The sequence below is a fragment of the Ursus americanus genome, chromosome 35, assembly GCF_024610735.1.
Source record: "Ursus americanus isolate L20-20 chromosome 35, mUrsAme1.1.p, whole genome shotgun sequence".
Taxonomy (NCBI): domain Eukaryota; kingdom Metazoa; phylum Chordata; class Mammalia; order Carnivora; family Ursidae; genus Ursus; species Ursus americanus.
The window spans coordinates 26551607-26577573 of NC_142161.1; the positions used below are offsets into that span (position 1 = coordinate 26551607).

A 25967-nucleotide genomic window follows, 5' to 3' on the forward strand; every position below is an offset into this window, starting at 1 on the left:
TATTAAGGCTATACAGAAAATATTATTGCTGTAAAACTTTGTCAAGTGTACCATGTTTATTATAACTTAATACCAAAATTTCATAAAATACAAATCTAAGAACATTGTAGAGTTTATCATAAGTTTACTGGAACTTATCAAAATCACATAAATATAAGATTAAGCGAACTGATGAATTTTTTCTTCAACTGCTCTTTAAGAATCTCAAAAACCTTGAAGTTTGCTGAAAACAGAAATTCATAAAATTAAACATGTTGGAAACCTAAGTTATTGTACATTTCTAAGTACTTAGTTTTAATTAATTTAAAAAATAGGTCATTATATGCACATTGTTCCAAATTCAAAAGGGGAAGAAGTGAAAAATAAGTCAGTCTCACACTCTATTTGTCCTTATAAAGACAGTCTAATCATATATAAGCATCTACTGGGGGGGGGTATATGCTTTAATAACATATACGTAAGTGGTAGAAGACAATGAACACTTCTATACCTTTTTTCAATTAGTAATATATATATATATATCTATAATTTTTAAAACTAATCCCTTCTTTGGGCAGAAGATATGAACAGACACTTTTCCAATGAAGACATACAAATGGCTAACAGACACATGAAAAAATGTTCAAAATCATTAGCCATCAAGGAAATTCAAATCAAAACCACACTGAGATACCACCTTACGCCAGTTAGAATGGCAAAAATAGACAAGGCAAGAAACAACAATTGTTGGAGAGGATGTGGAGAAGGGGGATCCCTCCTACATTGTTGGTGGGAATGCAAGTTGGTACAGCCACTCTGGAAAACCGTGTGGAGGTCCCTTAAAAAGTTAAAAATTGAGCTACCCTATGATCCAGCCATTGCACTACTGGGTGTTTGCCCCAAAGATACAGACGTAGTGAAGAGAAGGGCCATATGCACCCCAATGTTCATAGCAGCAATGTCCACAATAGCTAAATCGTGGAAGGAGCCGAGATGCCCTGCAACAGATGACTGGATTAAGAAGTTGTGGTCCATATATACAATGGAATATTACTCAGCAATCAGAAAGAATGAGTTCTCAACATTTGCTACAACATGGACGGCACTGGAGGAGATAATGCTTAGTGAAATAAGTCAAGCAGAGAAAGACAACTATCATATGATTTCTCTCATCTATGGAACATAAGAACTAGAATGATCAGTAGGGGAAGAAAGGGATAAAGAAAGGGGGGGTAATCAGAAGGGGGAATGAAACATGAGAGACTATGGACTATGAGAAACAAACTGAGGGCTGCAGAGGGGAGGGGGGTGGGGGAATGGGATAGACCGGTGATGGGTAGTAAGGAGGGCACATATTGCATGGTGCACTGGGTGTTATACACAACTAATGAATCATCGAGCCTTACATCGAAAACCGGGGATGTACTATATGGTGACTAACATAATATAATAAAAAATCATTATTAATAAAAAAAAAAATACCCATCGCCAGGAAAAAAAAAAATAAAAAAAATAAAAAAATAAAACTAATCCCTTCTTTAAGGCTTTGAAATTTAAATCCATTGGAAAAATTCTGAAGAAGTACATATATTTAAATGGGTACCCATTTATTTACTTTTTTAAAAAGATTTATTTATTTATTTTAGAGAGAGTACACAGGAGGAGGCAGCAGGAGAGGGAGAGAGCGTCCCAAGCTGAGCCTGACACGGGGGTCGATCTCACGACCCTGAGATAATGACCTGAGCCGAAACCAAGAGTCAGATGCTCAGCTGACTGAGCCATCCAGGCGCCCCCGTAACGCCCATACAGGTACCCATTTAAACTGTTTGTTTTGCTATTATACAAACTACAGTAAAAACGCCTGTACCTACTTTTATGCATAAGCCCAAGTTTACCCGTAGGATAAATTCCTAGAAATGTAAATGCTGGTATATACAGTCTAGGTCTTAAGAAGTCCTGTCAGATTGCCCTCCATAAGGGTTTTTTTTTTACCACCCAACTATGTGTGAAAAGGGTATTTCTCCACTACATCACCAATACTGTTTTGTTTATTTATTTATTTATTTATTTTTTTTTTAAAGATTTTATTTATTTATTTGACAGAGAGAGACAGCCAGCGAGAGAGGGAACACAAGCAGGGGAGTGGGAGAGGAAGAAGCAGGCTCATAGCGGAGGAGCCTGACGTGGGGCTCGATCCCAGAACGCTGGGATCACGCCCTGAGCCGAAGGCAGACGCTTAACCGCTGTGCCACCCAGGCGCCCCAATACTGTTTTTTTTAAATAAACAACTGTGTGAGAGTCCCTGCTGAAAGACAGTTAACCTTACCTACTTTGACTATGTTTCTGTGATTAACGCTACAATATGATTTCATAAATAATCTACCAAAAGATTTCCTCTTTGGAGAAACTAAGTATCAGGAAGACCAAATGATTCCACTATATCTTGAAATTGTTTTCTGTTCTCTCAAAAATAAACATACATCAACCTGTTTGATCAAGCACTAAAATGATTCCTTCAATTATCACTACTAAATTATAGTTCGGAAATCACGTCAAGGCTTTTCAGCATCTGAGTCTATAGAAGTTAAAGGAACCAGCTATTTCAACTCCATGAATGGTGAGCATTAAGTCAAGGGCTATTTTAGAGGCTTTTAAGGAAGACAGGTGCATACATGACTTCTAATACAATAATGTTAGGAACTATCATGGAGTTCTATAAAAAGTGCTTAGAACACAAAATAATTCTGCATGGCAGCTGGGGACCATTACCAGAAATGTAACTGAAGTGTCTTCTGCTATCATAATTAATAAATCAATTAATTTCCTATTGTGGCTTACTTATATTCCAGCTCATTTTTAAAAAAATGTCTAAAATGGTTTGCAGAGATAGATGTAATAAGATAAAAGTAAATGAAGAAATTCAAGTAATGGGAAAATACAGTTCAGAAAAAAAAGAGAAACTCAGGGCTGCACCCAACATTTATGCTAGTAATCCCTCTGCAACTAGAGAAATGAGCTATACATTTGGCTGTGCTTCCTAGCAGTGAAAGCAAAGGGAGTTTATTAGAAGATTCACAGTCTCCCCTAAGATAAACAGTTGCTTGGGACAGACACAGAATCCTCTTGTCCTGAGACCTGCTGAAAGTGCCCATTACAGATTTTCATAGCAGAGTAAGTTTCACATCAAATTGCAGTTCAGTAAAAGCCATTCTAAAGGTGGACAAAATATGCTCCAGACAGACAGCCCTCAGTAATCCTGGGGTCACCAAATCAAATGCCCTCAGGGGCATCCAGGTGAGAGCAGGCAGCCAAGACACTGGAGGTGAGTGCTTGCTCTTACCTCATGGCATTCCAGATCAGTTTTGGATTTTTAGGATTCAGTGTGGGCTACGTAAAGTCAAACGCTTTTTGGGATTATAGAATAGACTAGAATATCTGTGACTTTAATGAGAGTATCTGTCTGGTTATATTCATTCCAAAAACTAAGCAGTGTGTGGAATATAGTAAGAATCAAATATATGTCAACTGAGGAAATCCAAGAGGAAAATTTACAATATCTCATAAACTGAATGGACTTAAATTTTCCATGACTACTGAGCAGCAGGAACAATGCATAATTGTTTTTTCAAGAAATACATAAGAGGGGCACTTGGGTGACTCAGCTGGTTAAGTGTTGGCTCTTGATTTCGGCTCGGGTCATGATCTCGGGCTCTTGGGATTGAGCACCGAGTTAAGCTCACACACAGCCAGGAGTGTGCTTGAGGATCCTTCTCTCTCCCTCCCTCTGCCCCACCCTGCCACACGCACGTCGCTGCGTGTGCGCACTCTCACGCTCGCGTTCTCACGCACACGTGCGCACATGTGTGCATGCACTCTCTCTCAAATAAATAAACCTTTAAAAAATATAAGAAACTTAATCATGATTTCAGGGTTAGGAAGCAGATGTATTTTTTCCTTTTCAATTTTATACTTTAAGCATTGTTTGAAGTTGTTATCATGTACTTGTATTCGTTACCAAAAAATAAAGACAACTGGGCTGTGTGTTCAAGATTACACTCTCTGACCATGCCAAAAGACAGCTCCTCCTTGCTGTTTCCGGGGGTATACTTACCTATCTTCTACTATCTTGTTGGATGGATAAAAAACTTTGAATGAAAATCCGCTTCTTGGAAAAGAGCCCTTTGGAGAAAAAAATGCCTGTAAGTGAGCATTCAACTTTTATAAAAGAATTCCTATCTTTAAGCTCAAATTCCTTGGTCATGACTTAAAGTTTTAAGATGTAACTATAAAGTATTGAGAGATTTTTTTCCTCATCTTTATAGAGAGAAGGTATTACTATAAAATGTTTCCACTTGAAGCAAAAGTCTTTCAAGTTGGCTAGACAGTCTTATACTAACAGACATAACTGGAAATGCTTAGGAGTGAGAAATCCTCGTGTAAGAAATACACAGTACCACGTGATGCTACATATGCAAATAAGACACTGGAACTTTGCGTTCAAGAAAGCTTTCCCGCCCCTCTTTCCAGTGAGAATCCGCGCTCACGGCCGTCTGCGGTGCCCCCAGAGCAACCGAGCAGTAACACAACTGTCTGTCCACTAAACTTCAGCACAGACGGTCTTTTCATTTCAGTCTCTGTGTCCCTGGCACTAACTCAGGGTCTGCCCACTGCAGACATTCGTTAGGGTGAGTAAGTATCAAGAAGGGATGAAGCAGGGCGCCCGCGTAGCTCAGTCCGTTGGGCGTCCGACTCGATTTTGTGTAGTGATCTCCTGGGCAGTGGGATTGGGCCGGGCCGGGCCCCGCACTGGGCTTCACGCTCAGCGCGGAGTCTGCTTGAAGATTCTCTCCCTCTGCCCCTCCCCCCACTCATGCTCTCTCTCTCCCTCTAAAATAAATAAATAAATAAATCTTTAAAAAAAAAAAAGGGATGAAGCAATGTGAGAAGTTTTGGGCTTACCCAAAAGGTATAAATAAAGTAAAAAAGGATATGATGGTGTAGGAGGTGGTTGTTTACTGGCCTACAGGAAGAGAAAGTGGAAGAATTCAGAAATAAGGCGTTATCCAATAAAGTATTGACTATGAGAACACCCAAAGAGTTAAATTTAAATAAAGAAATAGTTTTATTGTGAAAGAATATAGGAAAGTGAATAAAGATTCTAAAAAAATCAGGCCACAAATTTCGAACCGTAAAACAAAACCCACTGCCTGTGCTCATCCTTAGAGCGGTTCTCAACCACAGAAAAGGTTGTCCCCCAGGGGACATGTGGCAAATATCCTAAGACATTTCTGACTGTCACAACTGGGGGCTGCCATTGGCATCTCAGGATGAGAGGCCAAGAATGCTGCAAGCACCCTACAAGCACGGGACGGTGCGCCACAGCAAAACATCCCTGGGTTCAGAATGTCAGCAGTTCCACAGCTGAGAAACCCTGTCTTAGTGGAAGTGGGACAAAATAAATGAGTGTTTGAGGAAAGCAGTAACCAACAGTAAGCCATGTTTCTAGAGATGACCCAGATGAAACAAAGGTATTATGGTCTAAAATTCACAAGAATCAAGGAAACATACAGATTAGAAATCACTAGTGAAGATATTTTGTTTCATATCAACAATGTTTATGCAGTAATTATTCCCAAAATTTGAAAAGGCATTGTATCCCAAAATTTGAGAAGAAATTGTATCCCAGTAAGATTTTCCACATTCATCGGGCTTACACATTTCTGGGACTTGCACAAATTTCCAGAAATCAAAATCATACACAAAGGGCATTAATATATTTAAAGAGAATGAGCTGTAGGCTCTGAAAGCAGTTGCCAGAAAGGAATCCCAAGGCAGCACTCTGAAGGGGAAAAGACACCTTTAGATTTATAAGCTTCAGTGTATTGTTTGAAGTCCCATTACTTTATAGCCACATGCTTTCCTGAACGTTGAAGAACTTTCTTTGTATACCAAATTAATTCAGTGTTTCACTAATAGTACATTTGTATACAACAATAATTTTACTAAATATATATTTTTTAAATTTAAAGAAATAACACTCTAATCTTGACAAACTATGACTAACGTTAACTGTATTCTTACAGGGTTTATGCAGAGGCATTCCGTATTGGTCGAAGTGAAAGGGTCGTATTTGTCTGCGATGACAAGGAGATCAGGCACAGGGTACACTCGCAAAGCATAGTCATATGCCCAGTACACTGGGCTGACATAAAGGGGTAGAGGAGTCAGGTGTCCTTGGGATAAGATAGTCTTTACAAACTACAAAAGAATGATATAAAACAAACTTCAGTTCATTTATAAAAATTAAAATTGCTAACACATCATTTTAAATTAAATATCAATTACCAAAAGGACTAAGAAAAATTTGAGAAACAATTAGGAGGACTTTGAATCACAGAGCTTTGGGAAACACTCATATGAAATGAAATTAGGGGTGCCTGGGTGGCTCAGTCAGTTAAGTGTCTGCCTTCAGCTCAGGTCATGATCTCAGGGTTCTGGGATCGAGCCCCATGTCGGGTTCCCCACTCAGTGCAGAGTCTGCTTCTCTCTCTCCCTGTCCCTCCCCACTGCTCTCTCTCTCTCAACTAAATAAAATCTTAAAAAAAAAAATGAAATTAACTATCCTGTATTTTAGGAAAAATCTGTAAGTTTTCATTTAATACCATATATCATAAAAGCTACTACCCCAAATAGTCATATTGGAACAACTGTACTGATAGCTGTACAATAAACTTAGTTACTAATTACATTCATCTAAAATGAATTCCACAGGGGCGCCAGGCTGGCTCAGTCGGGGGAGCACTTGACTCTTGATCTCAGCGTTGTGAGTTCAAGCCCCTTGCTGGGCGTAGAGATTACTTAAAAGAAATTAATCCCACAGCTTGAGTAATGCCAACAATAGATATGCAGCCTACATAAACTTTAAATATTATAAAATAAATACAAAAAGTGCTGTGTGATCCACCTGCACGTTTCCCAAAGTGGCGCAGGGGCTCATGTAACCAGGGGTCGACAGTTCACGTCAGGGAACCCTGATGTGGACGTAGCATATAAATAAGGAATGTGAGGAGCATAAACTTTTTTTTTTTAAACAAATATACATCTATTTTGAAGTACAATGTAAGATTTATGAGTTTTAAAAGCAAAATAGGAAGCTTCAAAGAAATTTCCTGTTCATTCTAGGTTTTCCTCTGCCCATTAGGGGATACTTTGGTGAGAAAGTTGAGAAACACGGACTTAGTAACAAAAATTAACTTGCTGACAAAAGTATGTTCAAATTATTTTGAACCATAAATAAACATAAAAGGGCAAGTCATTAGGTGGCTTAACAAAATCTTATATAATGCAACACTTAAGACAGTCTAATAAAGAAGACTCTTAACTTACATGATTAGGAATATCCAAATTGCTACTAGGAAAACGGACACAGTTTCTGCACATTTTATTCACTAAGTCTTCACGAAAGACAATAATTTCTTGTGTACAATACTGAATTCTGAAATGAAAACAGTAGCTGAATTTGACTTCCTCAGGAAAAAAATATGGGATAGTTTAAAAGGCAAAATGTTTTATGATACAAAGCCACCCCCCCATTGTTTACCACAGCAAAAGTTCAGCTAGAATCTATTGATCCATTCACTCAACAGTAATTTACTGAGCTCTTCAGATGCATCTGGCACCATTCTAGGGACGAACGAACAGAACAAAAAGATCCCAGTCCCCATGCAGTTTATATTCTACTGGGGGCAGGGCAGTCTGAGAAAATAAACAATAAACATGATGATTATGTAGGGATATGGGGAGATGACTAAGTGTATGAAAAAAAGAAAAACAGGCTATTAGGGATCATTTGTGAGGAGAGAAGGGCCAGAAGGCTGGCCTATTGAATAGGATAATGAAAACAGGTAGGGCTGATCACGGAGTCTGATCTGAGCACAGACTTGAAGGAGGCGAGTTAGTCACGCAGATCTGCAGAGAAAGACCACCGTGCCGGCCAACGAAGCAGGTACAGTGGGGGCCCCGAGCTGCAGCATGTCTGGCATGTTTGAGGAACAGAAGGGAGGCTGCAGTGACGGGAATAAATGAGGAAGAAAGGAAATCGGAGAGGGAACAGGAGGCTAGGTCATGCAGGGCCCTGACTACCACAGTGAGGATGTGGGCTTTACTGAATGGCGCGAGGGGGTCCCACCTTTCAGGGTCAGTAAGGAGGACGTGATAGGCCTATGTGTCAAAGGACCACCCCGACACCTCGTTAGGAACAGACCTCAGAAGGAGGGCAGGGGGAGAGGCTGGAGACCAACGAGGAAGCTGCTGTAGTCACCCAGGCTAGAGAAGATGGTAGAGGGCCACAGAGGTGGGCATGCTGGGATGCAGCCGCATTCTGCATGTATTTTGAAGACTTCCTGAAAAACTGCACGTGCGAGAAACCCAAGTTTCTGGCCTGAGTGACTGGCTGGGGTCCAGAACAGGTTGAGAGCTGACGTGGCGATACGTACACGGGACCGAAAGCCTTGGGAGTGGACAGGATCACTGAAGGGGTGAGTGCAGGCAGAAAAGAGAGGAGAACCAAGGACTGGGTGACAGCCTGTGATTACAGTGAGTGGCACATGCAGTAAACACATCATCTTCTCACTTTTCCGTTGTAACTTTTTTTTTTTTAAAGATTTTATTTATTTATTCGACAGAGATAGAGACAGCCAGCGAGAGAGGGAACACAAGCAGGGGGAGTGGGAGAGGAAGAAGCAGGCTCATAGCGGAAGAGCCTGATGTGGGGCTCGATCCCATAACGCCGGGATCACGCCCTGAGCCGAAGGCAGACACTTAACCACTGTGCCACCCAGGCGCCCCTCCATTGTAACTTTTCTTAAAGTATGTGTAATGAGTATATCAATTTTTAAATCTCCATCTGGTTTTCAGCTTCTAAATTCATTATTCAATTAAATGTGTTAAAATTAAATCATGTTAAAATATTTTTAAATTTTTGAGAAACTGGGACGCTTTGGTGGCTCAGTCAGTTAAGCACCTGCCTTCGGCTCAGGTCATGATCTCAGGGTCCTGGGATCAAGTCCCGCTTTGGGCTCCTTAGTGGGGAGCCTGCTTCTCCCTCTGCCTGCTGCTTCCCCTGCCTGTGCTCTCTCTCTCTCTCTCTGACAAATAAATAAAATCTTTAAAACAAAAAAGTTTTGAGAAACCTAAAATAAAGAGAAATTTTCTCTTTATCTCATGGCAGTCAAGGCTGGGAGACACAGTTTAAGAATCAAGTTAATTTTGAAATGAAAGGAAAAAAAGTGTAACACAAAATGGTAATATTTACCTGCAAGGATTAGTAGTAAAAACTGAAAATGGTACCCTTTGTCTGAATTCACTAGTGATGCTTTCAGCGAGTGGTGGCCTATAAAAACAATTTATGAGGTACAGAATATATCTTTGAATTGTACAAATTTTTTTTTACTGTTAGAAAAATCTAAACAAAACTTACCTTGGTAAGATGGAACCAAATCCCGGGTCCTCTGGACCAGGTACAAACACAAAACGACTACTGCAGCAAAATTCAACATAATTCATTTAAAAAATAAATTACGGCAACACTATCCGATAGTCTAAAAACAAGTTACTGCCTTTAATTCCATTATGAATTTTTAATATTTTTAATAAAATTTCATGCATTTTAATAAATGAACTAAGTCTCCAGACTAACACTGTCCAACAGACCTTGCTATAGTGATGGAAATGCCTGTATCTGCACTGATTATTGAGTGCTTGAACTATGACTAGTGTGAGTGAATTTTAAATTATATTTAACTTAAAATAATTTAAATTTAAAGAGACACATGTGGCCAGTGACTGTCATACTGAAGAGTGCAGCTCTAGATATTTAGAGTAATGTCACCAAGAAATTCAAAATAGTTGAAAGTAACACTCTTCCTTTTAATATTTTTCACTATAAATCTCTAGTACAGTGTAACATACATTATCACGATGTGAGGATAATTTTATCTCTTAGCACTGATTTTCTCATATTTTTCTTTGTTTCTTAATAATCATGGATATCAAATTCGGAATGCATTTTTTATTTTTAAAAAACTTATAAAAATATAGCAGTAGAAATCATTACCTTTGGTGGATACTCGGATATTCACATATTATGTCTGCCAAAGTTTTTAAGGAATCTAAAATTTTAAAGGGATATTAAATTTAATTTGAATATAATGCACACAAAAATCAAATTATATTTGATTAGATACAACCCTGCATCTTTTGAATGAAATCAAAATATTATAGATCACTTCTTATCAGTTTAGTTTATATAAATGTAGAAACATTTATTCAGTAGACCTTCAATACCTTTCAAAGCTTGAACTTGATTTTTTCCATACGGTGCAGATGAAAAATTACCACACAGAATAAAGCAGGTCGGAGGTGCTGGTGAATAACCTAAAAATAAGAGAATAAAATGAATATCAGTTTCTGAGTCTAGAAATCAGATTAAAAACCCTTTAACTATGAGGGGTTTTTTGTTTTATTTTGTTTTTTAAGTAAGCTCTAGGTCCAACATGGGGCTTGAACTCATGGCCCTGAGATCAAGAGTCACATACTCCACCAACTAAGACTAACCATGAATTTTTTTTTAAAGATTTTATTTATTTATTTATGTCAGAGAGAGAGAAAGAGAGAACAAGAGCTGGGGTGCGGGGCACAGAAGGAGAGGGAGAAGCAGACTCCTCACTGAGCAGGGAGACCCATGCAGGGCTCGATCCTGGGACTCCAGAATCATGACCCGAGCTGAAGGCAGACACTTCAGGCGCCCCTAACCATGAATTTTTAATAATAAAAACTTACTAGTTTAATAATAACTTATTTTAATAACTATTATTTTTAAATAATAGTAGCAATGCTGCCCATTTATTGCACACCTACTATATGCCAGGCCCTGCAATGGCTTGATTTTCACAACATCCCTATAAGCTAAGAGAGAGATTAAGTAACCTGACCAAGGTCTCAGGCTGCAGTTTAAACCCACTTCTGTCAGACTCCAAAACCCAAGCTCTTATCCATTCTTATACTAACTTAGGACTAATTCTTACTTCTCATGAGTACACACACAGAGTAATTTTTCAAATGTAAAAATGTAAGTCTGTAAGATGATCTCTCTTAAATATGCCACTGCTGAGTCAACATTTACAAGAAAATAGACTACTCAAAAAGTTACATTTTTTAACAATTTAGTTTTAAGACCTGACCCCTTATACTGAGTTCAAAAGAGTAGAAAAGAATGGCACCCACCAGAAAACATGGTGTGAAGCTTTCCCAAAACTTCTCCTTGGTCTAACCAAACATCAGATATAAACACAAACATGGCATCTTTATTCTCTTCTTCTAGTTGTTTTAGTTTTGCAGAAGTCTTCACAGATGTATTAGAAGGCCCTCCAAAAAAATTAACATTTCCATAGTATGCCCTAGGTAATTATGACATAATATTAGCTTCTATCCTATATTCTTTTGGAGATTTCTTTCTTTTCTTTCTTCCATTTTTTTTTTTTTTAAGATTTCTTGTTTAATCTCTACAGATCAAGAGACGCATGCTCCACTAACCAAGCCAGCCAGGCGCCCCTTGTTGCACGTTTTCTAATAATTTTACAAATTTAGCTTCTTTCTAATGAGGTTATTTCCCCCTTAGTGTACACAGTACCATGAAAATATACTATTTGTAGCACTTAAAAAGCAAACAAGTTTATTTAAATGTCCTAAGATAAGGAATACCAGAACAGTAAATAAATACTTAATAGGCTGGATCTGTGTCTTTTAAAACTGACTAAAGCAAATATTAAAATGTAGTTGAAAGACAGAGAAATGGGAATTTGATTTAAACAATATCTAATCAAAGTGCTCAAAAAAAGCACTAACCATTTAACCAAACAATTCCACTTCTAGAAATTTATTCTAAGGGCTTACAGAGGTCTACAGAGGGGAACCTACATCCCAGGATTGTGACACTTTGGAGGTTACAAAGCAACGTATGTGTCCATTTTTAATGTTAAAAAAAAAAAGATACAGATCTGTGTATTCATGCATAAAAAGAAACTCTCTCCCTGGATGTATGTAAGTATATGTGGTCCCTAAGTAAAATATGTACATATATAAACACAGCTCAGGTTATAGTCTTAAAGCCTAAAAAAAAAAAAGCTCATCTAGCAGATTCTATTTTCTTTATTTTACAAAAGCGAAAATGAGGTTCAGGAGTGCTAAGTGATTCGCCTGTGGCCGTCCCAGTTAAGGGGTGCAAGCGTCGGAGAGTCAGGCCTGAGCTCCTGGAGAACTCTGCACTGCCGCTGCCACGCCCCTCCTTGGGCAGGCTCTGCAGGAGGCTGAAACAGAATGGTAATACTCATGGCCAGCCTCCTTGATTCTACCTCTCATTCCTAAGTAGTAATTTTGAAACTTGTATGAAAATTAAATGCCAATGTAACAGCAATCTTTCCTTAAATATATTCCAAAGAAAACCTATCACGGTGTAAAAAGCCACAAACTGGCACTAAGTGCATTCTCTTAGAAGTGAGCTGGCTGGAGGAGGGCTCGTGTTCTCCTTAGCACGACCAGCACTTTCCCCTAGAGAACGTCCACCAGGAGAAGCTGCTCTGCCCACGACTCCCAGCCAGCAAACACGGCCTTTCCACCTGAATTTATATAGGTGTACTTGGACCAAAATCTTCATTCTTACACTTCTTGAAATCTTCAGTAATCACAGATAGAATCTCAAGATTCGAAGGCAACTTTAATTCCCCCAGACATGGCAAACTTGAACGCTCACGGGCCTCAGCGAGGTAGCACTAAATCCTGAGGTATGAGCTAGGGCGCACCACATGCCCTGGCCGAAGTGGGCAATCCCTGCCGTAGAGTGGGAGCCCGGGGGGATGTCAAGCACCCTGTTACCAGATCTGGTTGTTCAAGAGAACTCCGAAATCTAGACTTTTATGAGAAATCTCCTAGTTCTTAAACATTGGAAACAAAACGTGTTTTAACACCTCAAATGGGAAAAAAGAAAGGTTCGTGGATTACCTCCAACCCCAGGCCACCAGCTGTAACTTTTACACCATCATTTACCCTCTGCTCAAATAACATGAGTGACAGGGACCTCTCTCCTCTCAGAGAAGGTCCTTTTGGAATGGCTCTAATAATATGATGCTTTTGCTTAAATGAAAGAGCTTTATAATCTGCCTCTTGTAAGTTTAGTCATTAGTAGAAAACCAAAATAAGGCTTTAGATAACATGAACATTACATTCTGCTACGTGTTTTTCTACCTCTTATCTCAGTTGGACTTCTAATCAACCCCACAGATAAGTGAGACAGGAAGACTGGAAATCTTTCCCATAAAAAGCCAAGGTACAGAGACGAGACCGCAAGTCATCAGGAATCAATGCGCTAGTTTTCAGTTACCTACACAGCCCCGTCTTCTAACTCTCACCGTCTTTGCATTCTGACACAAAGCCCGGGGCCTTATAGTAACTGACATATGACATCCTATCTTACAAAGCCAGTATTACAAAATTCCCACAGAGCTGCAGTCAAACATCTTATACCTAGTAGTACTAGAGGGTTCCGTGGGTGGGAATCCGAAGGCATTGACATGAAACACCCCATCTTCAAACCAACCTGAAAAAAGATAAGTAACAAATCACTTTCATTTGTCCAATTCTCCTTATTTGAAAGGAAGAAACTCGAACACAAAGCAGTAATGCTAAATCTTTGTCTCACCCTCTGTCAACTAGCTATGAAAGTTGCCAGTCCCACCAAGCTACAGCCCACAGCAGCTTCAGAGCCAAAGACAGGCTCAGTTCTACATTAAAAAAGTCATGAAACAGAAATAGATTCAGAAGTAAAACTTCCGGGGCGCCTGGGTGGCTCAGTCGTTAAGCGACTGCCTTCGGCTCAGGGCGTGATCCCGGCGTTCTGGGATCGAGCCCCACATCAGGCTCCTCCGCTATGAGCCTGCTTCCTCCTCTCCCACTCCCCCTGCTTGTGTTCCCTCTCTCACTGCCTGTCTCTATCTCTGTCAAGTAAATAAATAAAATCTTTTATAAAAAAAAAAAAGTAAAACTTCCCACTTCTTAATTTCACAATACATGTTAGGGTACAGAGAGAGAAGGTATGAAGATTAGGAAGTGCTTCGTTTTATGACCCTATGTAAAATCTGGGGTTTTTTTTCAACTTTATTAAGATGTAATTCACATAACATTACACTTTACCCTTTAAAGTATACAATTCAGTGGTTTTTGTAGTATATTCACAGGTTGTACAACCATCACCACCAATTTCAGAATATTTTTGTCACCCCAAAAAGAAATCCCAGGCCCATTTACCAGTCTGAGAGTTATTTAATGTTGTCAAAAGTATGCTCTTACAAGCAATGTTCTCCCCAATTATATCATGTTAATATATTTTAACCAATGTAGAAATGCTTTTATTGTAGAATGAGGAGGACAGGAAAAAAGTATACTGACTTACCTTCTGCTAAGACAAAGCATGACTCTGTGTATAAGCCACTGTGGAACTGGTACACAACAGTTCAGGAAAATATTTCTATGCTTGAAGGGATTGATAAAATCAACACACATTCTGGGCCCAAAATAATAAATTCAAAGTCTTCATACTTGAAACTATGAATAGATGATAGCTTAAAAAATTGTAGGTTTAAATGTCCCATGTCTGATTCTAAGATGTAGTTTGGTAATAGTGACAGTATGGATCATTCTTAGCTTGTTCTAAACTTCCTCAGTGACTTGTTTGGATTCTTCAAATAAGGGAGAATTAAAGGTTTTTTTTTGTCTCTGGCTAGGATTATGTCTTGATTGCTACGTCATTGCCATCTGTAACACAGCGGGAACCCAAATAGGTTAACTTGAGAATGATATATAATCAATGTCCCCAACTCATGTAACATAGATTTAAAAAAGTAAAAATGAAGGGGCACCTGGGTGGTTCAGTGGGTTAAGCATCTGCCTTCGACTCAGGTCATGATCCCACGTTCCTGGGATCAAGTCCCACACTGGGTTCCCTGCTCAGCAAGGAGTCTGCTTCTCCCTCTCCCTTTGCCCTTCCTCCCTGCTCACGATGTTTTTCTCTCTCTCTCAAATAAATAAATAAAAATCTTTAAAAAATAAAAAAAAAAACTATCATCAATCTCAATAAAGAAAACAATAAGTAAATAAATAAATAAATAAATAAATAAGGATATAGCTTTACTAAGATCCAGTTGTACTGTTCCTGTAGGATCTTCCAGAAAAAATTTTCCCTAAAAAAGTTAAAAGAAGTATGTCCATAATTATGTAAAAATGAATACTAGGTCAAAATAATTAAAATACAACACTGACAACAGAATATAGTAGAGTACAGTGGATTTTTAAAAATGAGCATTTCCTGGTCTAGGCGTTTCCATTTGCTAGTCTGGTCGCCTCAGAGTCACTTGCCTGAGACTGAGACTCCTCACTGTACGGGAGAAGGACCGCTGCAGATCCAGAGACGGCAAGAGGGGCGCTGGCGGGCTGTCCCGCGGGCCTCACCAGGTGCCTCCGCCTGACAGTCAGCAGTGTCCCTCTCCGAGGGAGCAGGATGTGGTCTGCAGCCTCGCTTGTTCAGAAACTCAACCAGAGGTCACTGGGGACTACTTTCAGACCACGCAAACCGGTGGCCTGTGTAAGACACTCCTTCCTGACGTGTCCTCAGGAAACTGAACGCCTGGGCAAAGGCTACTTGTTAACTGAGGCCAGAACCTTCCGTGGAGAATACGGCCCTGTACCCTGGGCAGGAATCCTATAGCAACTGACATTTCATCAGCCCGGGCTGAAAACAACAGTCTGATGCTTATTAAGTTTAACTCACCTCTTTTAACTGGGTTATCATTCCAAGAACAATCACATCTCCAATTTTGGTTGTACTGCCCAAGAGGGTTTCTATTGTTTTAAGCTTAAAATAAGACAAAATAAATTCTTTAAAGACTGAAAATAAGTTTTTTGAAGAAACTAATCTTTTTATAAATAAGTAAATTTTGAGTGTGCATTTCAGTATTTACACCTACTTTATAGTAGAGAATCAAATATAAAACTCAGACAATAGAATTAATCCTATAAAAAGCTAAAATACCAACTCAGGCTCTTAGCAATGACTCAAGTCTCATACCATATTACAGTCACTTCCCCCTTATCCACAGTTTCACTTTTCGTGATTTCAGTTACCCTCTGTCAACCGCGGCCTAGAAGCAGATGGTCCTTCTTCTGATGAATCATCAGAAGGTCAGTAGTAAAGTTATGTCATAATGTTTACATCATTCACCTCACTCCTTCTCAACATGCAGGCATTTTACCATCTCACATCATCACAAGAAGGGTAAGTACAGTATAATAAGATATTTGGACACAGACCACATTCACATAATTATTACAGTATACTTTTATAATTGTTCTGTTTTATTATTATTGTTATGAATCTCTTACTATGCCTACTTTATAAGTTAAGCTTTAATCACAGATATGTCTGTGTAGGAAAAACATGGTATATACAGGTTTTGGTCCTAGCTGTGGTTTGAGGCATCCACGGGGGGTCTTGGAACAGACTTTATTAACAGTGAGCATGCACAGGTCAGTTAGTTGGTTAAACAGTTACCAGTGATTCATTTTCATTTAAATTTTAATAAATTAGAATTAAGCAATACATATTTAACTTATATACTTACACCCCCTAAACAACTAGGGTAATGTTCTAACCTGGAATTTGCTTCCGGTTTCATCAGGGTGAGAGCCTATCACTGGAGGAGTAAATAATTCATGTCTGTGGGTCCTCTATAAAAAAAGAAAGATTCACATGAATTACTGAATCAGACATTTTACACTAAAACTCATTAAAATAAAATTTAAAAATTCATTTAAATAGTACTCTGACAAAACACTGTCCTTAAACTAATGTCACTACTGCCTAGTCTCAATAAATTTGAAAGACCATATATATATTTTTTTTAAGATTTTATTTATTTATTAGAGACAGAGGCAGCCAGCGAGAGAGGGAACACAGCAGGGGGAGTGGGAGAGGAAGAAGCAGGCTCCTAGCGGAGGAGCCTGACGTGGGGCTCGATCCCATAACGCGGGGATCATGCCCTGAGCCGAAGGCAGACGCTTAACCGCTGTGCCACCCAGGCGCCCCTGAAAGACCATGTATTTTAATATACAAATACTTAGCAATGTAATTTTGAAAATAAAGTATTTAAAAAAATTTTTTTTAAGTAAAAGCTCTATTGTGTGGCTAGCGGCAGTGCGCTCTCGGCTGAGGATATGAAGACAATAAACCAAGTGTCATCCTCAGAGCACAGGGGTCTGTGAGAGAAAAGTCGAGGGCCGCCATACAACAAAGGACCCCAGGCAGAAGGGGGCATTTAACGAGACCCTAAATGATAAATAAGACTTTGCTAGTAAGAAACCAAAAGAGACAAGACATTTCCGGCAGAGGAAGGGATGTGTCACGAGAGTTACAAAAGTATCTGGGAAGTGATGCGAAGTTCAGTACAGCTGGCTCATGAACTGCACAAAGCAGAACGTCAGACAGGTAAGAGGTTAGCTGGAGCTTCTGTCTGGGGAGCCATCTCCCCGCCCCACTGTGGCCCATGTGGTTTAGGCAGGGCTGGTGTCCCTTCCCCCTTCTATCAACAGGCCACTAAGGCCTAGGGAATCGAAGTGTTCCCCGCCTTAGCCAGTGAATGGTTCAGGGTTGAGTAAGTGCCTCAAGCTAAGAGCGGCTAAGAGGCTGTTCCCAGAGCTACTGGAACAGACGAGCTCCCTTTCCAAGAGCTGCTGAGGCTGTAGGGGCCTCTGTCATCTCATAGGGAGAACTTGGGGTGCCTGGGTGGCTCAGTCGTTAAGTGTCTGCCTTCGGCTCAGGGCGTGATCCTGGCGTTATGGGATCGAGCCCCACATTGGGCTCCTCTGCTGGGAGGCTGCTTCTTCCTCTCCCACTCCCCTTGCTTGTGTTCCCTATCTCTCTGGCTGTCTCTCTCTCTGTCAAATAAATAAATAAAATCTTTAAAAAAATAAAAATAAAAATAAAATAAAAGTAAAATCAATTTTTAAAAATTGCTGGATGATGGGGGCGCCTGGGTGGCTCAGTTGGTTAAGCATCTGACTCTTGATTTCAGCTCAGGCCATGATTTCAGGGTTGTGGGATCAAGCCCTGCATCAGGCTCTGCACTCAGCGTAGAGTGTGCTTGTCCCTCTCCTTCTGCTCCTCCCTCTATGCTCTCTCCCCCCCCCCGCTCAAATAAATAAATAAAGTATTTTTTTTTTTAATTTTTTTCAAGAAGAAAGAAAAAGAATGCAGTATTTACTTGAGCATCTTCTCTATGGAAAGCACTGTGCCAAATGTGGCCGAGAATGTAAACAAGGAGTGTCTGATAACAGGGATATCCAGCCCAAACACAAGGCAGGGCCAACTCTGGTAAATGCTGTAGGAGACACACTGACATAGTCAGTGGTTTAAAGCAGGAAGAGATTGCATCCAACTGATCAAGAAGAGGTCCAGAAAAGAGGAGGAACTGAAGAAGGCCCCTCCAGAATTAGGAAGGTTTCAGCAGCAGCAGAGAAAAGAGGGGAGAGCAGTCCAGAGAGTGAATAGTACAAGTATAAGGAAAAGAACGAACAATCATTCTCTATTTCATTTTTGGTTCCAGCACAGAGGACTTTCAGAGGAAAAGTAGAGATCTGGCCAAAAAGATGAAGTGGAAGATCTCAAACACTAAGTATAATCTGTATTTGATTCAATAGGCAGTAAACCTCCTTTTTGAAAGACTTCTGTGCAAAATCACGACAATACCAGAGCTTCCCGTCAGGAAGACTGATCTGGCAACGTTATGTAGGTGATGGAAGCGGGAGAGAAAAGGCATCCCCAGTGCCCACCCTCTTCATCCTTTTTCAGGCTTCCTCTCCTTGAAACCTTCTTCTGCTTCTGCCATCTAACACCACGCCGGCCCGGCCCCCACAATTCTCTCCTTTTCCCTTCCACCGCCGCCTCCCCCACGGCTGCCTCTCTTTCTCAGAGGGTCTACTCCTCTACTCCATCTACTCCTCTGGGCAGATGGCCCCTAAATCCCTCTGCCCAGATCTCTTTCTTCTGCTCTCAGTGTACTTGTCACCTGATATCCCACTGGCAACCTTAACTCAAACGTTTATTTTTATTTATTTATTTTTTTAAAAAGATTTTATTTATTTGACAAAGAGAGACACAGCGAGAGAGGGCACACAAGCAGGGGGAGTGGGAGAGGGAGAAGCAGGCTTCCCGCCAAGCAGGGAGCCTGATGCGGGGCTCGATCCCAGGACCCTGGGATCACGCCCTGAGCCGAAGGCAGAGGCTTAATGACTGAGCCACCCAGGCGCCCTAACTCAAATGTTTAAAACAGAACCTGCAACATCGGCATCATCTTCCCCAAACATGCCCTTTTTCTTATTTGTTAACATATTACTCCACTGCCCTGCTCTCTTGGACCCACAGCCTTAGTCATCTCGGAGCCCTCACTCTTCCCTTCTCCTTCACACCCACTCAGTCACCATGAGTGACGGCTTCCACTGCTCTGGTGCAGTCCCGTCTGCACCCTTGTCACTTCCTCCCCCCAGCTGTCATTTCTGGCAGGACCAATACCACAGACTCCCCTAACTGTTCACTTGCATTCTTAATTCACCCCAAAATGTGCTGGGAGAGAAGTGCTCAGAGAGCCCAGCTGTGATTGGGTCTGTCTGGTATCCCAAGGCTTCTTGCACCAAGAAACCAGAGTCCCAGTTGCGGAGAGTGGCATCCAAGGCGCTCCCACGATCTGGCTCCCACTTGCCTTTCCAAACCTATCCCACCCTACCCTCCTCCATGAGCCTTCCTCTACACACAAAATGGATTAACTGCTCATCATTTCCTGCAGACTCCACTCTTTCCCTTTGCTGTGTCTGTGTTCACACCGTCACCACCACCTTTTCCCCATTTCCACGGGATCAAAGCAGGCAAGGCCCATGTCCAATGCCATCATTTCCCTGAAGGCTTCCCTGATTTTCCCAATTCTGTATCTCTTTTACGGCACCTATAAAATTCTACTTTATATTTTGTTCGTTCCAATGTCTGTAACCTCACAGATTGTAAGCTGCTAGAAGCTAGTACAGTGTAGTAGGCAAAGGCTGGGCTCCAGAGTCAGACACACTGGATTCAAATCCTGTCTATACTTGCTATATGTGATGTTTGGTCAAGGTCCTAAACGTACCTAGGTCTCAGTTCCTCATTTGTAAAGTGAGGATAATTGTAGGGCACCTTGGTGGCTCAGTCAGTGATGCGTCTGCGTTTAACTCAGGTCATGATCTGGATCAGCCCCACTTCTCTCTCTCCCTCTGGCCCCCCCCCTGCCCCGGCCCCTTGTGCTCGCTCTCTCTCTCTCTCTCTCAAGTAAGTATTTTTAAAAAATAATGGAAAAAATGAGGATAATAGCATTTATACATACACCGACGTTGTGATGATTAAATGAGGTAAGTATGTCCATAACGTGCTAAACACAGTGCTTAGCATATTAAAAGCAGGTAATAAATGTAAGCTGCTATTTTTATCATCACAAAAACAATTGTTTTTATTTCTGTATCCCCCATATGGTTTCAAACATAGACAGCCCAGTTAGAGTCTACTGGATGACGAACCCTGGACTACAAAATTCCATCCTTTAATTAACACTGACTCTTACATAAGCTTAAACAGTCTCATTTCCCCCCCTCAGCTTACCTGATGCAAAACGGTATATCGTTCACGAAACAGCTCTGCCTTATCTCTTGCTGTTCCAAATAAATTTGGTGCAGGGTGGTTGGTCATTAATAGACTAGAAAAAAAGAAATGCCTACTTATAACTATCACAATACACAGAGGTAGGCCAAAAACGAATCATGGACTATATGCCTTCTGAAAGAAATGTGCATCTGAAATTAGCTTAAAATCAATAGATGGTATACTTACGGAAGAAATTTTTTTCTTTCTGAGCTGTACACAAAGCGTGGGGTATCAAATGCTCCTATGATACTGAAAATGTGTTCTCTGAAAAACAGCCCACAAAAACATAAATCTGACTTACTAAAACAAGTATTCTAGGTGAGCACAAAAACTTGTATTATAATCTTATGGTATATGAATGTACTTTCCATGCATCATATACATAATTTCTTATAGGGTCATAATATGGGGTAAAATTTTCCTCTCAGAGACAAGATAGCATTGCCAATACTCTCAAGCAAAAATAACAATCAAGTTAACTTCTAATTAAGAATGTCATCTGTTGAAAAAGAACATGTATGTATAAAATAGTTATATCTTGAAAGAAATCTCTCCCCATGAGTACTACTTTCATGAGCTATAATTTATTAAAGAATATGATTCATTTCCAACAATTTTTTAATCCAAAGTATTATGCAAAAGTGTCTCAGGAACCAGGTATAAAATAGAAAAGAACCCCCAAAATACTGGCCATATCCTTGACACAGTGTTAGAGAAAGAAATTCAACAAAATAACTTCCTTTCAGACACTGTTAATAACATAACCACGTCTGAATGAAGTTTTAAAAAAAATTCACAGCACTATTGCATAAATATTCCAACCTAAAATTCCAACCTAAAAAAATCTTCCCTAAAATATTATTTGTTTATCTCCTAGACTGAGTATGGTCCGAAACGGTCTTGCGACCCTGGTGGTAACACATAGTATAGGGTCGCAGAGAACCAGTGGACTTGAAGAAAACCTAGATTCCAGGTATGGTTCCAACATTTTTTTAGGGTCAATCTTGACAGGTTATTTGAATTCTCATGCCACTTCATCTATAAAAATGAAAGCCTCTCTTATGCTATAATATAATAATTTTCTTTCTTTTTTTTTTTTTTAAAGATTTTATTTATTTATGTGACAGAGCGACAGCCAGCGAGAGCAGGAACACAGTAGGGGAGTTGGAGAGGAAGAAGCAGGCTCCCAGCGGAGGAGCCCGATGTGGGACTCGATCCCAGAATGCCGGGATCACACCCTGAGCCGAAGGTAGATGCTCAACGACTGCGCTACCCAGGCGCCCCCAATATAATATAATAAGTTTTTGACAATTGAAGTTGCAAGGACTGTTTACCTTTCAGCCCCAGTGGACCTCTGCATTGGCTAACTGTGGAATATAAAGAGCTAGAAAGAAACAACAGTTAACTTTAATGGTTACTTTATGATTATAATCCTTCCACTTCGAAACAGTCATTTTGAATTTCTATTGATGGCTTTAGGGGTATGTCATTGTACCCTAGTATCTTAAATAATGAGTTTGCAAGGTTAAAATTAAAATTCCTCAATTTCTCGGGGCACCTGGCTGGTGGCTCAGTCTAAGCATCTGCCTTCGGCTCAGGTCATGATCCCAGGGTCCTGGGATGGAGCCCCACATCGGGCTCGCTGCTCCCTCTCCCTCTGCCTGCCTCTCCCCCTGCTTGTGCTCTCTCTCTCTCTTCCTGTCAAATAAATAAATAAAATCTTTTAAATAAAAAAGTAAATAAATTCCTCAATTTCTCTATTTTCTTAGCAGCTCTAATATGGTAATGACTCCTGTCAATGATCCCCATTGCCCCAAAGAGGAAAAACTATTAAAGTTAATACTCTCTGTCCATTTTACCAGTTGTTTTCCTCCCAATTAAACCCTGTGATTTTGGAAAAAAGTATCATATTCAAAAGAGGAAAGGAAAGAGGGACACTTGGAAATAAAACCCAGAAAAATTATTGCCATATAAATTCCTCAGCTCTCATAACATGAGTTAACAGAAAGAATCATAAAACTAAGGTTCCACCCTCTTTGCCATTCACCATGTGACCCAGCGTAAGTCGCTGAACTTCTCTGGACACCGCACTTTCCTAAGAGCAAAAGCAAAGTGTATTTCTGAATATTCAATTCAATTTACTGGTAGCATACAGAATATAAAGTGAGATCCGGTGGGTAGTTGCAAAAGTTAGTAATGGTATAAACAACACTGTAATCTCCAATCCCCTGGAAAAAACAGTAAAAATGAGTCACTTAATAATGAGGTTTATAATGCAAGCTATCAGTTAAAAAGAAACACTAAGAAATAACCACTGTAGAAATGCTGACCACTAATTCTTTCCCCAAGAAAATAATTTAAAATAAGCACTTCATATCACCAGCAGGGGGAAAAGCTCATTTTGTCCACATACATAGTTTCGTCCACAGACTGACTGCATTCCTGGACCGCTGCTTCCACCACACACCGTTCGATCATGTTTGATGGCACTGAAAAGAGAATTTCAGAGTTCAATTTTAGAAACAGGCATAAAAAGTACTTATTTCCACAGATAGCTTTTTTCCTAAAAATAATCTGCCAACACTAACCCTGAGATTCTCATTACACTGTTCTCAGGACCAAAAAAAGGGTTAGGTCAGAACAATAACACAAGCCACATCTCAGAAACCTTCATCTTTGACTCAAATATGCTTGTAATATCTTAATACACAGCCAAATGCCTTACTTTTCTAAATACTGTCTAAAAATATAAATTCAGTTATACAAACACTTCTGTAAACTCCTAGGTTTAAGAAGGTTACATGAGTAGAACTTTCACCACCAATGCCGTTTCCATAGGCATGACAGTAACAGATATAACACCCACCACTTATTAAGCCCTTAAGTGTGACACTATGCTCAGTACTTCACAAGCATATTGCCATTAGATTAGATGTCCTTATAGATTGTTGTTCATATGTTGATATCTTAAAAGGGGGAGGAAGTGCAACTTTGAGAGACTGAATAAATTGCCCAAGAACACAGCTAGAAAGTATAGATGGCAACACAAACCCAAACCTGATTCCAGAGTGGGCACCCTTGAACACTTTGTTACGTTCTCAGGCAAAATATCATGTGCCATCTTAAAGGAATATATACCACTTTTCCACAATTAGTAGAATTTTCTAAATTTTCAACTATAGTTTTTTAAAAGCAAAGGTATATTTAAAATTCTGCCTTTGGAACTGAAAATGAGACATAATGGTAATTTCTCCTGTATCATGGAACATATGTCTTCCCATGTAATTGAAGAAACTAGCATCAATACAATGCCTGAGAGCAAGCCACACCTGTTTCTGCTCTAGAAACACTGGACGTTTGCACCTAGAAGAGCATTTCTCCTTTGTAGGCTCCTCTTGTGGTAAAAGGTTAAATATTTAACAAAAAGATCCCTCAAGAAAGGCTGGAGCCAGAAGGGAGAATTAGTCCGGCTCACTTATTCTTTTTTCCCCGAAAAACTATTAGGAGTACCAAACCTAAGTAAGACGAAGTAGTAGGCATGCAGAGAGACAAAAGTGACCGTAAGGACCAGATGAAAATCAGAAGTCAAGTGCAGAACAGCTGGCAGTGACAGCTCCATGACGGGGAAGAACTGTTAAGAGTCTCTGGGGAACGTCCTGAACTAGAGGTTACCCCTTGGGAAGAAGTGCCACCATGGGTATGTCTCATAAAACTGCAGTATCTTCATATGGAATCCTCAGCTTCCACTCAATCTATAAATCTAACCAAGGAGGTAGAACTATATTAATTTAAGAGCTATCAGAAATTGTCACTTACATGGTTGCTTTTCAACTGCATCGATGATCTTTTCCAGTGTATCTTCAAGCTCTACTTCACTGACAGACTCAAGAGCTTCTGTGAGGTACTTAATGGCTTCACTGGGATGGAAAGAAAAGATGAGGCAGGTCATTGGTCACTGAGGCTCAAAGTTTTATGCCCAAAACTGGCAAACACTCATCAATCTGGCACTGAAATTAAAATCTAGTCACTCTTCGCTGCATGCAGTGCTCACCTCTCCTGTCCTTTCTGAACAAATTCTTCCTTCTATCCCCTGCCAGTATAACCATCCTTAAAGCCCCAAATCACATCTGTCTTTTAGGAAGCCTTCCTAGACCAGCCCTACCTGCTGCAACCTCCCCTTCCTTCTGAATTGTTAAAATTCCTATACACCTCCGATCCGACACATCACCAACAGCCTTGTACCACTTATCACCTTACATTTAAGGTACGACTTCATTTGCTTCAATGTCCTGAACATAACGATTAAGTATATATTTATTGATTTGCTAATGCATTTGCTTTAAAGTAAATTTCAGTAATTTTGTCATTGTTTTCAATTTCAGAATTGGACAAGTAGACTAGAAAAAAACTATGACATATGAATATAGTCATAGAAGCAACACTCATTGAAATCACAAGAACCCCCCTGCTCCAAAAGAACTCAATAAGGCTGAAGTTTAAAAAAAAAAAAATCCACAGGAATCCCTGATTTAAATACCAATAGGGCTCAGAATGAACACTGTCTAAACAATCAGCTAATTGCATGCCATTCTGTTTGTAGCATACAACTTCACACTTCACATCAATGTTATTGTTATAATCATCACACTAATTGTTCTTAAGTTGGGCTGCTCACTGATTAGTTTCTTGTGTGGGTATCCCATCTCTCCAATTTATCATGGATGATGCTTCTTGAAAACTGCAACCGTGCCATCCTCTGGCAGAGTGCCAAGCATTCTGAAGGTGGTCCAAAGATACTTGATGAGTAACTCCCTAAAACCACACCCATTTTGGGTGAATGCTGGGACAGCTTTTAGGATAGATCAAAGCCTATAGCCCTATACAGGATCAGGCCCCTGCCAAAACTCCTAGGCTCCTCCACTGCTCTCCTGCCTCAGGGCCTTTACAGGATCCTTTCTCCCCAGTCTTCTTCACCTACTCAAGTCCTGTTTATCCTTGAACGGTCAGCTCAAACCACTTCTTTAATGAAGCCCTTCTTTAACTCTAGAGTAGTCACCTTGTTAAACATTACCAGAGCACTTCTTTCTTGTGATCCTTTTCACAAGTGAAACTCAATAACTATGAACTACTTAATATCCATGGTAGACAGACTTCTAAAACAACC

General features: G+C 40.0%; 2 protein-coding genes across 4 annotated transcripts in view; one reads left to right on the forward strand and one right to left on the reverse strand.

Moving 5' to 3' along the window:
* KLHDC1 (kelch domain containing 1) overlaps nucleotides 1-25967 on the forward strand; it is a 90154-nt gene that overhangs the window by 6286 nt on the left and 57901 nt on the right. For both annotated transcript variants that reach the window (XM_087859106.1, XM_087859107.1), the window contains exons 2-3: nucleotides 1626-1788; nucleotides 16206-16266. The gene's annotated coding sequence lies outside the window, so the exon portion shown is untranslated. The remainder of the gene's footprint in view (nucleotides 1-1625; nucleotides 1789-16205; nucleotides 16267-25967) is intronic.
* POLE2 (DNA polymerase epsilon 2, accessory subunit) overlaps nucleotides 1-25967 on the reverse strand; it is a 27753-nt gene continuing 1786 nt past the window's right edge. The window contains exons 2-19 of one of the 2 annotated variants that reach the window (XM_045799157.2): nucleotides 24620-24720; nucleotides 23217-23292; nucleotides 20990-21067; nucleotides 20762-20855; nucleotides 16738-16812; nucleotides 15857-15940; nucleotides 15213-15269; nucleotides 14483-14531; nucleotides 13558-13630; nucleotides 11263-11435; nucleotides 10324-10413; nucleotides 10094-10148; nucleotides 9458-9517; nucleotides 9293-9370; nucleotides 7366-7474; nucleotides 6061-6237; nucleotides 4091-4158; nucleotides 3-223 (exon numbers count right to left, since the gene is read on the reverse strand). In XM_045799157.2, coding sequence (XP_045655113.1) covers nucleotides 205-223; nucleotides 4091-4158; nucleotides 6061-6237; nucleotides 7366-7474; nucleotides 9293-9370; nucleotides 9458-9517; nucleotides 10094-10148; nucleotides 10324-10413; nucleotides 11263-11435; nucleotides 13558-13630; nucleotides 14483-14531; nucleotides 15213-15269; nucleotides 15857-15940; nucleotides 16738-16812; nucleotides 20762-20855; nucleotides 20990-21067; nucleotides 23217-23292; nucleotides 24620-24720 — 1516 coding nt within the window. In that variant the 3' untranslated portion in view covers nucleotides 3-204. Of the gene's footprint in view, nucleotides 224-4090; nucleotides 4159-6060; nucleotides 6238-7365; nucleotides 7475-9292; nucleotides 9371-9457; nucleotides 9518-10093; nucleotides 10149-10323; nucleotides 10414-11262; nucleotides 11436-13557; nucleotides 13631-14482; nucleotides 14532-15212; nucleotides 15270-15856; nucleotides 15941-16737; nucleotides 16813-20761; nucleotides 20856-20989; nucleotides 21068-23216; nucleotides 23293-24619; nucleotides 24721-25967 lie in introns of both variants that reach the window. The other variant, XM_045799167.2, reaches the window with a different exon arrangement.